The 13939-nt window shown below is 45.8% G+C and overlaps 1 protein-coding gene across 8 annotated transcripts in view; it reads left to right on the top strand.

The window, feature by feature from the left end:
• Positions 1 to 13939, top strand: part of LOC119161096 (death domain-associated protein 6-like) — a 180777-nt gene that overhangs the window by 61572 nt on the left and 105266 nt on the right. For all 8 annotated transcript variants that reach the window (XM_075879958.1, XM_075879957.1, XM_075879960.1 and 5 more), the window contains one exon: positions 7257 to 7446. In XM_075879958.1, the coding sequence (XP_075736073.1) occupies positions 7257 to 7446 (190 nt within the window). The remainder of the gene's footprint in view (positions 1 to 7256; positions 7447 to 13939) is intronic.

Below are 13939 nucleotides of genomic sequence, written 5' to 3' on the forward strand. Positions count from 1 at the left end.
TCAAGCTCTTAAGGTTATTAACCTGCATATGTTTTTGAAGCTTAAAAATTCTTTTGAAATTGTTTTTGCATTTGAGCTATAGCATCGGCAAATGCTTTGCACCTTAAGTGAAATGATGCACCGTCCTTGTGTCAAGGCAGTTTGTGCAATTAGATATTACCCTCCTTCTTTGCACTGCTTTTCCTCAACTTGTTGAGTGCACATACATCAAAAGTGATGGCAGGTGCTGCAACGATACCAGCTGCAATAATTTTCTTCTTTAGTATGCTGATAATCTGCAAATGCCAAGATGTATGTGTAAAAGCTAAAACTTCCTGGAAACGATCAACAGTAAGCATTAAATACAGGCATTTGGATGGAAGTTATCACTACATACTTGTGGAGATCCTGGCATTGATTGTATAATGAGATCCATATGTATACTGTACTGACAAGCTGAAATGGCTCCACTGGTTGCTTTGCACAAGCCTGCATTGTTGCAGCTTCTCGTGATACCAGGCAATGAATTTGCAATCCACGAAAGGATCAAGGGCCATTTATGGTGCCTAGAAAACAGTGGTACACTCTGGTTGTGCATGTAAAAAACTCGGAACATCTCAAGCCAGACAAAATAACAAACCACAAAAGGCGGCGTCCCCTAGAACTCAAAACTTCGAGCATGAAACTCTTGACATATGCGAGCCAAACTCACAGTGGAGTGCGAGACAGGAGAGAGTTCACTGCCTTCACCCCAGGAGAAAAATTTGGTTGGGTGAGGCAATCTGAACAATGAACTTGAGCTAAGATGTGTGTTCTTTTGAATGTGTGGATGTAATACAGTTTTTGATTATATCCTTACTCACGTGTAGACCTCGCATATTTAGAACTAGCTAATTAGTTAAAAATAGATGATGTAATGGTGCCAAAACCTGGGAAGAAAGAACTAAAGTAGAGAGTTTATAAAGGTCGCGAATAGCAATAAAGACAATGGAATAGTTCGAAGTCAAGCAACGCTCCCGACGATGACAGAACACCATCATTGTCAGCGAGGCAACATCGCCTCTTGAAAGAGATAGTGTTGAGCTGCTCAGAGGTAAATGCCTATGTTTGAAATATCAGCAATTAAAAATCTGCCTGATAGAGGATGCATTCGAGGAGGAGTATGAAGAAAAATGTCCCCACTTCCCTGAGGGGCATCATGAGAAAACGCGAATGCATTTCTCACACCGAGAGAGGGCACCGTTGCTGTCACATTCGCATTCACCGACTTCTGCCATCACGTTGAGAGGGGCCCAGCCAGCGAACGGTCGAGAGTGAGGAGCGAGCAAATGAGAGAGTGGGGCGCCAGTGTTCTCTGCTCTGCGTTCGCGTTTCACAGCAGCGTTTTGTGCACACAATTTCCGGATGTTCTTGAGAGGCACCCAGCCAGCGAACGGTCCAGAGTGAGGCGCGAGTGGACAGGATAGTAGGGCGCAGGGAGGAAAGAGCGATTTGCGAGAGCAGCGAAGCACTGCACTTACCCTCTGCTACACACTCTCAAACCACATGCTCCACTGGCTAGGGGCAAGGATAAGCACGCGCACCACAGCTGTTGCTATGGGAGAGGGAAGGAGAACAAAAAGATGACACCTGCCGGTGTGCGGCCGCAGGATGCTTGTCATAACCAGACTAAGAAATGCATTCAAATTTAAAAGCATATAGTACGGCGACTGAATGGTTTTTGGTTTGAGGAGGCCAAGCTATCTCGGCCTCTTCAAACCAAAAATAGCGTCGGTGCAGGCAAGGGTCATCGCATCAAGACTCGCTGGGGACCTTTAAAGGGGTGGTGCCACCAAATTTGTGGCCTGCGTGTTCTTTGCTGTAAGCGTTTCCTTCGGCTCCAGGAAGCATGATACACACCCCAAGATTCATGTATTTTTGCTAAATAATTTAATAGTGTTCTACTTATGTGGAAGATTTTCGGTTTTGGTTTCGCGGCGCCGAGTTGGGCAGTGACATCGATGCATAGGTCGCTTGGTCACGTGACCACACAAGGCCGAGACGTACATCGTGCTGAGTTTCGTCTGCTCTCACAGACGTGCCACACAAGCACCAGCAAAAGAAACGCGCTGACAGTCGTCGTGGCCACCTGTAGGAGCATCCAGGCACAGGCAAGGCAAAAGGCAGCCAGAAGGAAACGAAGCGTTTATATTTACAACGTATGTACAGTATGCTGAAATAGGAGGGGGCAGCCCCGCTGTTGGACGTGCGTGGCGTCTCTGACGAATGGCTTCGTCGTTCGTAAAGAACGCGTAGAGTGTCTCTTCAAAAGCACCCAGCGTCCTCGAGCGACGCGCACAGTCTATCTGCAAGGGACGCCAGCACGCTCATAACTGTAGCCTCATTTACGAGATGGCGGAGGTCACTTACGTCACTACAAAACTTATGTGACAATATGACAACTGCCGTTGCTTCTCCTATTCTGAAACGTCAGTGTTCCTGCGCAAGCGATAGGACTAGATCGCGAGAGTGAGCATTCAGGTACACTTTTAGAAATGAATTAAAATGTATTTTACGCGTTTGTTGTGTCCGACCCTTCGTCTGGAGAGTCCTTGCATACAGAGGACACCCACAAAAGGCTTGGGGCAGCCTAAAAATTTGGTGGTACCACCCCTTTAACTCCGCCTTTCAGTTGATTGCAATAGCGATGTCCTATCCCTAGTGCATACTTCAACCACCTAGTGCATGCGTTTGATTGTATGGTGTTACTCGAAAAGTTTAAATTATGGATCACTACAATGTAATCCATAAAGCTGAAAGTAGCTTGTGTCAGTAAAACTTTAGCTAATGGCTGCATTTTGTGTAATGGGTAGCACGTCTTAAACCACGACCAGTTAGGCGCGTTATATCTTTTCCAACTTGCTATGCACCCACTAGGTGGTCTTAAGGGAATACGTACAGCAACGTATGTGCCTTTTGTAATGGATGGCCTGCTTTAAACAGTGAAGTTGGTGTGTTAATCACATGTTCTCACATCTTGTATCATGCAACAATAATGCGATAATTGCATGTTTTACTGGGAAGCCTGTGTACAGGATGTGTGTTTGTGTTTTGGGACGTTAAACCCCACATATCAATCAATCAGGATGTGTGTTTGTGAAGTGTTTATTATTTTCACTGCATTTCCAAGCAGCGGAAGTTATTTTTATTACTAATCATAGACGTTGCTCTGTGGTAGAACACATGCTTGCCATGCAAATGACCAGGGTTCAATTTTCAGTCGAGCCGATAATTTTTATTATTTATTTTATTTAGATATTTTGCAATTTTTCGGACATGCATAAGATGACGACTTTTCGCACACAATCAATGATGCTCATGCCGGAATTTCTGTGGAACAAGCTCTTTAACATTGTTGCATGAAAAAGAGAGAAAGTGCTTGAAACGTGCGACGAATTCTTGTAACTTTGCTCATAGTTGACAGAATCTAACATTATTTGTGTCATGTGATTTGTCGAACATCATACACTTAATAGTTGAGACTTTTCTAGCCCAGAAAAGTGTTGCAGGGCCTCCTGAAGCATGTTTGTTCACTTCCGGTGCTATTTCTTAATGCACTAGTGTTGCTGCTGTGTGTTTATGCTCACAGTGTAGAACACCGACGGCTCCTGATGGCCATGGCAGCTGTGTGAAACGAAAAGGCTTGATTGTGCGAAATTTCGGCAAGGTCCACGAGTACCTGATGCACACTGGCATTTACCTGCATTAGTTTGATAGAGAGATAGTAGCCAAATCCAGTTAAGGCATTGGCAACAAATTCAACTTGCCAAATACTAAGTGGTGTCTAGCTATGCATTTTGCTCGAGAGGTTCATAGGGCTTATTTATTCTCATGTCACTCTGCTTCACTGCATAAGGTGGGTGGCCTTTTGCCTGTATATCATTGGCTAAAGACACATGGGAGGCAGTGAGCAGCCGACGAGAGATAAGCCTGTGGCCCTGTGCAGTGCAGTGTGGTAGGTTGAGGGTAAATAGGACTTTGAAATTGACAAAGCATGCAATGGCAAGCATAGCGGTGATTTTTTATACAAAGGTTTTCATGGGTCAGTACTACTGCTATAGGAGGATCAGTACATGGGGAGTGACCAACTCAGGCACAAAGTGTTCGATCAGTACATGGGGAGTGACCAACTCAGGCACAAAGTGTTCGAAACAGCAAAGGTTTAGGTTACACTAAAGTCGCAGCGTTGAGAATTGGGACTGCATACTAGCTTTGTAAGGTTTGAGGCCACAAATGACATTCAGACCCAACTGAAGCAAATAAGGCACAAAGGCTGCAATGCCAAAAAGACAGCGCAGCGGAAAATGAACTTGAATGTGTGCACTTGTACAGTGCTCAGGAGGTGATCGTCTTCTTTCGGAAATGTGTCATGTCAAATTTTACAATGAAAGTTTCTCTTACTTGAGCTTCTTTATTCAACTACAGCAACGGTGTTGTAGCAACAAACATATTTCAACTAAACGCGGCTCTTGCTCTGTCAGATATTGGCCAATGGCAGCAATCTGCTAAATTAGGAAATAGAGCAACTACTGACAGCTTTGTAGCGAGTGAGGACAAGCACTACAGAAAGTGGCAACTTTGCACTATCACGGTAAATTTGCCACACACAACTACGAAATTCGGCTTAGCTCTTCAGAACAGTGTTTGCTGTCTGCAGTGATGGATGTGCTGCTCCAATTGCTCCAAACTGCTCCAAAAGAGAAATGCTGCTCCAAAGTGCAATGTTTGCTAGTAACTGCTCCAAACTTGCTCCAAAATGGTGTTGGCAAACGAAAAAAAAAAAAAAAGAGTTGAACCATGGGACCATCCCGTGAGCCTAAGCGAAACCGAAAGCAACCAGTTTACACTATCATCCTAGTATTCCACTCAATGGCGTAAATCCAGAAAAATCTCAAGGGGTGACACATATCAGGCCATGGTGTCCAATTTGTATTTTGATATGGGATGCATTTTTATTTATTAAGTCATGCTTTCAAATAAAATTTAAAAAAAAACGAGCATGGGGTCACAGCTCGAGCAATCGCATTGTTTTATTCAGTCTCTTTTTTTCACCTTTTTTCAATTTCCATAGTTCACAGAGCTGAGGGGCATTTAACACAGGTTCGCAGTAAAAGATAAAAAGCCTTTTAAAAGGTTGATTACGCTATACTTCACTGTTAACTCAATTATATCGCGTGCTAATGCCAAACCCCAAGCGGGACACTTGCAAGGGGTATCCTCTCCAGCCTGAACCCAAGAAAAGTCCAAACTCTCTTGACCCTCCCCCCTTCCCCCCATGATTTATGCCAATAATGCTGATATATGGCTTGTATACTAGCTGTATACTAGCATATGGCATGTTTAATAATAATTTTGGATATTCATTACATGCTTAAGTGATGTTTTAGACTTCAGGAGTCGTTGGGAACATGCATCTGCTCCAAAAAACATCAATAGGAAGACTAAGTTACGGCATTTTTTTCTGCTCCGGAGACACTTGTTGAGCCTGCTCCAAAGCACAATTTTTTCTGTAACAGAATCTGCTCCAAAAAGCAAAATGTCACTTTCATCACTGTGTCTGTAGATTGTGTTTGTTCACCAATCTGGAGATATGGTTCAGAACCCTTTTAAAATGTCTTAGTTTCGCTTTAATGGCTACTCAGTTTAGTCTTAAATAATTTTTTGCACTTTGTTTCTATCATTGCCATAGAATTTGTTGCAATATTTTTGGTTAGTCCTTATTCCTATTTTGTCCTTAATTTTGTCATTTAGATACTTTTAAGCATGCAATTAGCAGCATGAAAAAGACCTTCTCTTCTGACCTCTTACTTTATTACAGTTTGCTTTTCTTGTGAAGAGGGAAATAAGCTGTGCAATCTTTGTAGATGTTGGCTATGGTATTTGCATAAGTTTTGAGTACTCTTTGCTAACACAGTGCCTCCAAAACTGCTGTTATCTTGGCAGAGTTGAATGCTTCTTCCTAGTTTTTTAAAGCCATATAAATGGGTTTGTGCTATTCAATAGATTACTCAGCGACTGTTAAAGACAATTCTTTCCTGAAGCCAGCTTATTTTCTAGGTTGATTGAAGTGTAGTGTTCATCTTATACAATAACATAAATATTGACTCACTAGAGATGTTAGGTCGCTGTGCTGCAAGTGTATCATACTCCAAGTTATAAGCAGGAAAGATCATTAAAGGGGCCCTGGAATACTTATCCAAGAAGCCATCGAATGGTTTTTCGATTGCTCTAAAATGTTTAGAATCTGTCCCATACAAACGGAGTTACAGATATTTGTTGCAGGCTGTAATTGCTTTCTTCTCTCATCCCAACAAGCGCACTTGTAAGCTAAGTAAAGAGGGATGGCACCGGGGAAAGAAATTATGGCACTTGTGCATCATGACCTTGAGTATTTTTTTTTTTAATACCAAATGCCCAAGTGTGATTTCTTTTCTGAAAGATAAATTTTCTTTTAGGAGATTACAGACTTCTAAAGTTTATTTTTTATTTTACCAAAAGAAGTCCCACCCCACACCCTAAAGAAAACGCTACACATAAATAGCCTGAAATCTCTTTTTCACAAGCCTTTTTTTTTTCCTGTTGAAAACTTGCTCAAGCTACCAAGCATACTTCATCTTCAGTTACTAAGTTCTTGATTGTTACTGTAACCAATATGAAGTGTAGAAGTTATTTATGCATTTCTGATTCTCCCAGAGTTGGAATATTTTGTTGCTGCATTTCTCACCTAGTCCTAATTTTTCTCATTCTCAAACTATGATGTATGCTGAAAAATAATTTTGTGTTTTGATGTCTGGAGGAATCTTGCTATATCATGAAACCATTTCATTGAAGTTAAAAAATAGTTGGGAGTTGGGAAGTTAATTGTCCTTATCTAGAAACACCCTGCACGTACCTAAGTAGTGTCTCTCAGCTCACATGCACCAAGTTTTCAAGATGGATGGTCTAGAAGAAAAACAATATATGCTGTTTAGAGTATTGATAAAAAACAGATTAACCTCCTTTCCATTTACATTGAATTTAGTGCATATGGGCACGCACTGGTGCAGTAGTTTTCAGAATCTGTAGTGGGTGTGAACATTCTTGATTGCTACCATCACCATACTTGCCTGTGACACAGGAAGAATGTGTAAATACACCCTGTTATTTACTTTAGTATGCCGAGAAAATTTGGTGCTGTCTATCAAAGCTTCTTGCTATTGGCATGCCAAGACTGATTGCAGCTGCATTTCTCTTTACAGAAATATAACAAAGTAATAAAAAAGTTGAGTCTTAAAGAAGTGGACTTCAACAGCGACGATGCTGAGTCTGCGTACGTTCTGAAAGGCAGATTTGAAAAAAAAGCTGTTGCAGTTTGGCGGAAGTTATGCTCTTTGCAACAGAGGCATGCTAGCACGGGCCGTGAGCGAGAGAAAAAGTTCCACTATGAAGGTAGGTCACATTTGGGCTTAAGCAATGACACAAAATAAGTGTTAATTAGTTGTGTGCTTGGAATTGTGTGTGAAGCCTGCGTTTGGATCATTGTGTGCACCACAAAAGGCGGTACAAGTATATGTTCGCGGTACAAGTACAAGTAGACGGTGCAAATATAAGTTTCGCAAGCTTTTGAGGTAATCAGTTTATTTTTGTGGCTAATAGGCCCCAGAATATTGTGGGGCTTAGTGTGTTGAGTGATACCTTAAAGAGAGAGAGAGAGAGAGAAATTTATGAAAAAGTCAGTCAATTGTTGAGGCATGGCCCGTCGCCCCTAGCTGTCGGCCGGAATCCCTTGGGACGCGGCAGCAGCAAGGGCTTGACTGATAATGTCGTGCTGGACGTTGGGATCTGGGCTGCAGAGCAGGGCCTCCCAGGATTCTAAAGTGTGAGAACCATCGTTCTGACTTGGACATGTCCACACCATGTGGACCAAATTCGCTACCTCATCACAAAATTTACACTGGGACTGGAAAACTGCGGGGTGCCACTTGCTGTAAAGTGCGGGGTTTGGAAAAACCCCGGTCTGTAACTTTCGCCACAAAACCTCGTTTTTCTTACTTCGCGAGTTGTCCGCTCTCGGGTATACTTGCCGATTCAGCCTGTAGTGTGCGACGATTTTATGGTATGTGCGCATATACTCGCTTCTTTGTTCGGTAACTTGGGAAGTTCCAGGGGTCGACCGGTAGGTGAGACCTCGGGCGACGGAATGAGCCTCCTCGTTCCCTCTAAGTCGTTGGTGAGCTGGAGCCCAGACAAGCAGAACCTGCTCTTTGGGTACTCCTACCATGTTTAAGGGGGGACGCGGCCCTTGAAAACCGAAAAATCGCGAAAAAGTCGGTTTTTGAAAAACCACATTTTTGGGTTGTATGTCTCATAAACTACCTATTCTGTAATTATCAGCACCTAATTCAACCGCAAAGTGCAAAAAAAATACTATTTTCGAGGCCACCGCGGTGTCCAAAACAGGCGCAAATCCCGAAATCAAACCAAACTTCGCGCGCGCGCCGTTCCCGGACCATGCGGTCGTCCCGCGCCATCTTGGTGTTGTTTTGACCGTGAATTCTTTCTTGCTCGTTCGCCGCCTTGCAAAATGGCGTCGGCAGCACAGTTGAGACGCTATTGGCGTTTTCCCGCGATGCGATGCGGAGCGCTGATTGGCTATAGCAGCGCATTCATATCTCGCGGGAGAAAGCGTGCCCGCCATTGGCTGCTGTGTAGCAGCGGGGGCGGTCGCTCCTCTCGATGGCGCGTCCAGCGCGCTCGCTTTGTTGTTGCTCTCTGCTCTGTCCGCCTCGACAGACGTCTGCTTACGAGCCGCTCTTCGCCTTGTGCCATCTTTTCGATCATTTTGTCTCGTTTTTTTTTTTCTTTTTGCACTAGTTCTGTGCCTTTCGTCTTTGTTGTTGCGGGCGATGCCGGCAACGAAGCCGAAGTCAGTGCGGAAGTCCGGTGCGCGGAGGCGCGCTATGCGGCTTGTACGATCATCGAAATTCCGCTATTCTGCTGCGGGTGCCGACTGCCTAGACGCTTGCAGAGACGGAACTGTGTTGTCGGCTGTCGCCAGTCGAGAATCCGACACATCGAGTGTGGCTGGAGCCGCAAATGCACCGAGTGTTTCCAAGATCGCCGGGCTCGACACGTGCTCCGAATCGATGCCATCCAGTGTGACACCGAGTGCTTCTGATATCGTTGGACCCAGCATTTCGTCTGAATCGGTGCCGCCATCGAGCGTGAGTGGACCGTCGCTTCATCTGCGGACGCGTTCCCTAACGAAGGAAGAAATCGATGCGAATGCGAAACATCGTGACGCCGTTCGCGCTGAACTCAATTAGCCTCAATTAGCTCATCGAGTGTGTTAGATACCCCCAACTTCATAAGTCTGTCAGTTGACGTGTTTGGGGGAAGTCCGAGCGCGACTTTCACACTTTTCCTTATAATGGTGTCGAGTTTGCCCCGCTCCGCTTGGTTTAATTTTAAATAAGGTGCCACGTACACTATCCTACTTATTATGAAGGTCTGCACTAATCTAAGAAGGTTCGTCTTCTTCATCCCAGCATGCCTGTTTGCGATTCGTCTGATGAGACGACATGTCTGATTAGAACTGGCTTTCAACCTAGCAAGAGTTTCAGAATTCTTACGGTTCGCCTGAATCCTTAGTCCAAGAACACGGATACTGTCGACCGCGGGGATCTCTGTGCCGTTAACATACAAGTGGATGTCCACTTCAGGCCTGTTGTGGAGCCGCCGTTTTCCGGCGGGCATGAGGAAGAGTGCTTCCGACTTTTCGGCCGAGCATTTAAGTCCTTTGGGCTCCAGGTACTCCACGATTTTATCAATGGCGATTTGCAGAGAGCCTTTAATTTGGCCGTCACTGTCATCCATAATGTTATGTCATCCGCGTAAATGGTGTGATTTAAATTCTCAATATTCTTTAACTGTTCAGGCAGTTTCAACATCACAATGTTTAAAAGGGTGGGTGATAACATTGAGCCCTGAGGTGTCCCCCTGTTGCCTAATTTAATGTCCTCGATAGATTCTTCCCCGATTTTTAAAGTGGCTGTCCTGTTCGAAAGGAAGTCCTTGACGTAGTCATAAACTCGCTTTCCGACGTTCAGGGAGCTCAGATTCCCCAAGATCGATACGTGCCTCATGTTGTCAAATGCTTTTGCCACATCTAACCCCACGATAACTTTTGTGTCTCGCCTTGGCTTGTCTATAATTTGGTCCTTGAGCTGTAGCATCACGTCGCACGCTGATAGTCGGGGTCGAAAACCGATCATGGTGTCCGGATACATACCATTGTCTTCCATGTACCTGTTGAGCCGCGTCTGAACGACATGCTCCATGAGCTTATCTACGCAAGACGTTAACGATATCGGCCTAAGATTCTCAAAACGGAGTTTTTTACCCGGTTTAGGAATGAAAATTACATTTGCGAGTTTCCACTCCTGCGGTATCGTCCCTTTTTCCCAACACTCCTGCATGTACATTGTTAGGTTAGCGATAGACCTATCGTCTAAATTACGGAGCATTTTGTTAGTCACTCTGTCTGGCCCTGCCGCTGATCTAGTCCTTAGCCGATTAATCTCCGCTCGCACCTCAGCCAGGGAGATAGGGGCGTCTAAGGCTGCGTTTTCTCGTCCTCCATAATCTGGGAGAGGTTCGGATTCGGCGGGATTTATGTATCTGCTCCGAACTTCTTCTAAGAGTTCCTTCCTAGTGCCTTCAAATTGGTGCGCCATCCGTTCCAATTGCTGTTTAGACGCTGTCTTCGTGCTCTCCAGATCTAGAAGGTGACGAAGAAGCCGCCACGTCCCAGATGTACTTATATTCCTATCCATCTCCTGACAGACGTTCCGCCACCTTTGCTTCGTGGGCGTGATGGCGTGTTCTCCAATTTGCCTGTTTAAAGCCGCTATTTGTTTCCTGATACTCCGATCCCATCTCCTCTGTTGGAGTCGGTTTTCCAAAGCTTTCTTTTTCTTCCAAAGATTTACTAATCTCGTGTCTACCACTTCGTTGTCCTCCTCGGTTTCCACCACTTCAGTGGCTTCCTTAACAGTACGTAACACCTGATCGCACCACTCGGCAATGTCTGAAATGGGAGTCGGGTTACCCCTGAGGTCCCTGAAAGAGTCCCAATTTACGGCCTCTACCCTTCGTTTCCGAGGTGTTGCCGGGCCTCCCTCTACCACTATTTCTATGATCATGTGATCACTGCCTAGGTCCTCGTTTGTGTTGCACCACGTGGCACTAGTGCCGCTCCTCTCAGAGTAAGGTCGGGTGTGGTGTCAACCGCGACACTATTTTCCTTCCTCGTTGGCTGCAACGGGTCGGTTAATAAATCCAGATTATGAGTTTGCATGTCATCCCACAATTTCCTGCCCTTAATTGAAGCCTGCTTATATCCCCATGCCGTGTGGTGAGCGTTAAAGTCACCGACGATCAGCAATGGGTTGTTCTTACTCTTACGTCGCGTAGAAGCAAAAAGATCCCGAAAGTCGCATCGCCTTTGTCTGGGAGAGCTGTATATATTTAATACGAACAAGCTAGCGTGTTTCTTTCTTTGGGGTATTAGTTCTATGAGAACATGGTCGATGTGTGCATTACCAATGTCATGCTGCACCGCCGTAACGTTTCGCCTGACCAGGGTGGCCACCTGCGTACTCGTGCCTTCGCTTACTTAGGATTTATAACCCCACAATGTCTCCTTTCTCCCACATTCCTGTAAAGCTATAACATCTGGTCGATCCCCTTTCCTCAGGAATTCCTGCAGAACCACACGCTTGCGCGTGAAGCCTCTGCAGTTCCATTGCCAAACGGTGTTCTTACTGAATCTGTGAGCCATGATTGCCACTAAGGTGATTCATCGGTCTGCCTAATACTTCTTGGGCGAGCTGTTCACATGCCCGATCCCTCTTCGCGAATTCTGTTTTAAGTTCCTCGGTAAGTTTATTATCCCGCTGATGCAACTGCTGTGTCAGATTTTGAAACATCTCGAACATTCGTTTCTCGAAGGCCTTACGCCATTCATCGTCCTGGGTAGATTTGGCTTCAATGTTTGCCTCCAGTTGTGCTATTTTCATGTCTATCACTGTTTTTACGTTCTCATCTATTACGGGCTTTTCCGCTTCTTTTGCCCTCTCTTTCGCTGGAGGCGGAGTAGCGCTCTGCTCCTCCGGCCTTTTTATATTTTGATTCTTTGGCATTTGTGGTAAGGAAACCGGTGTTATGTTAGACGACTTAATAGCTATTTGAAGCTCCTCTATTTGCCGACTCATCATCGCTAGCTGCTCTTTAAGCATGTGATTTTCTTCCTTAATGGTTAACATTTCATCGCGTTTATCCTGGGAGGCCCTATCTCCTTAACCCACCTTGCGGTTCGGCGACGTGGGTCTCCCACTGTTGAGGACAGCACTGCCGGAAGTCCCCTCGTTTACTGGACCAGTCATTGGTGGCAGCTCTCGTTCCTGTCTTTGCGGTAGTCTTGGGAAGGAACCTGTTCTTCCTCTTGACCCTCTCCGATGCTTCGACCGGCTCTTGGACCGTTCTTTGATCTCTTATTCTGCACGTTTGTGGATCGGCGTCCTTCGCCTTCCGCTCTTCTCCTTCCATTCGCCGCCAGGCCTCCCACTGTCTCTTCTTTATTGTATAAGGGGTCCTGAAAGCTTCCTTGCATTTCCGATCTGCTGTCAGATGACCTTTGCCGCACAGCTTACACTTGGGCTCACATGCATGGTCCTCGGGTGGAGCTGTCGTTCCGCATCCCCGGCAGCGAACATGGTCGCTGATACACACGTCCGATCTGTGTCCTAGCTGGCCACATCGGTAGCACACCTCGTATCGTTTCTTATAAAGCACGCACTTCAGTGGTACGCCGTAACAGTACATCCACCTGGGCACTGTCTCATTTTTGAAGATGACCGCTGAACTTGAGTTCCCCAGCTTCCTAACACCAAGTATCGGCGGGTTCCTTGAGTTGCCGAAAGCCTCTGTCAGTTCCTCTACTGACAATCTCGAGTCGATGCCGCGCACCACACCCCGCCCGCTATCCTCGTGCGGTGCGAGGTACGCCGTGACGTCGTAGTTCTTGCCTTCAATCTTGATAATCAAGACTTAATCCTGGTCACCTTCCAGACAGTGTCTATGTCTGGAGTGCTGAAAATCGGGGTGCCTTGCTTGTCATTAACAATGAACACTTCCTTTTCTTGTCCCTTAATCCACGGAATTTGCGCTGCCGTACGCACCGTCTCACTGAGCCTGGTGTTCGGAATTTTTGTGAGCGCCAGCCCGCACTTCGGACGAATGATTATCTTGTAGTCGTTCGCCGGCAACCGCGGTAGGTACGACGCAATCGAGTGCTCCGCGATCTTGTGCCCCAGCTTTTTGTATGCTGCATTCGCAGCCGCCGTCTTCTTCCTGTCTTCGCCGGGCTCGGCTCCACTTTCTGCCCGGGCGTTGCCATCTTGGCGTCCCTGTCTTTCACCTCTAGCGGAGTCACGCAGCTCTTTAACATGTTTTCCAACTTTCGTGATTCAGTCAGCGGTTCTAAATTCTTCAGGGGTAATTTCAGTACCCTCCGTGGTCACCTCCATTGCCGTCGCGTCTCCACAACGGGGCTCTGAAGCGAACGCCGGGAGCGTCGGCCACCGCCGAGCCGCCGCGTTTGTTCATTGCTAGCGTTAGGCTTTGCTGGGCGGAGACGCAGTCGACACCAAAATAGCCATAAAATGTCCCAAAACGTACTCACAGTCCTGAATTCGTGGTCTAGATGATCCCTAGAACTTCAGGCAGGCGATTATAGGAGTTGTTTGCTGTAACTGCACAATTTCCACCAGACCAAACAACTTTCCGCGGAGCTGATGCGAGGCACATCCGAACTCCCTGTCCCCCTGGTGGCCCTCCGATACCTTAAAAGAATCAGCTTATTTTAAAAAATTTACTACCC

The sequence above is a fragment of the Rhipicephalus microplus genome, chromosome X, assembly GCF_043290135.1.
Source record: "Rhipicephalus microplus isolate Deutch F79 chromosome X, USDA_Rmic, whole genome shotgun sequence".
Taxonomy (NCBI): Eukaryota; Metazoa; Arthropoda; class Arachnida; order Ixodida; family Ixodidae; genus Rhipicephalus; species Rhipicephalus microplus.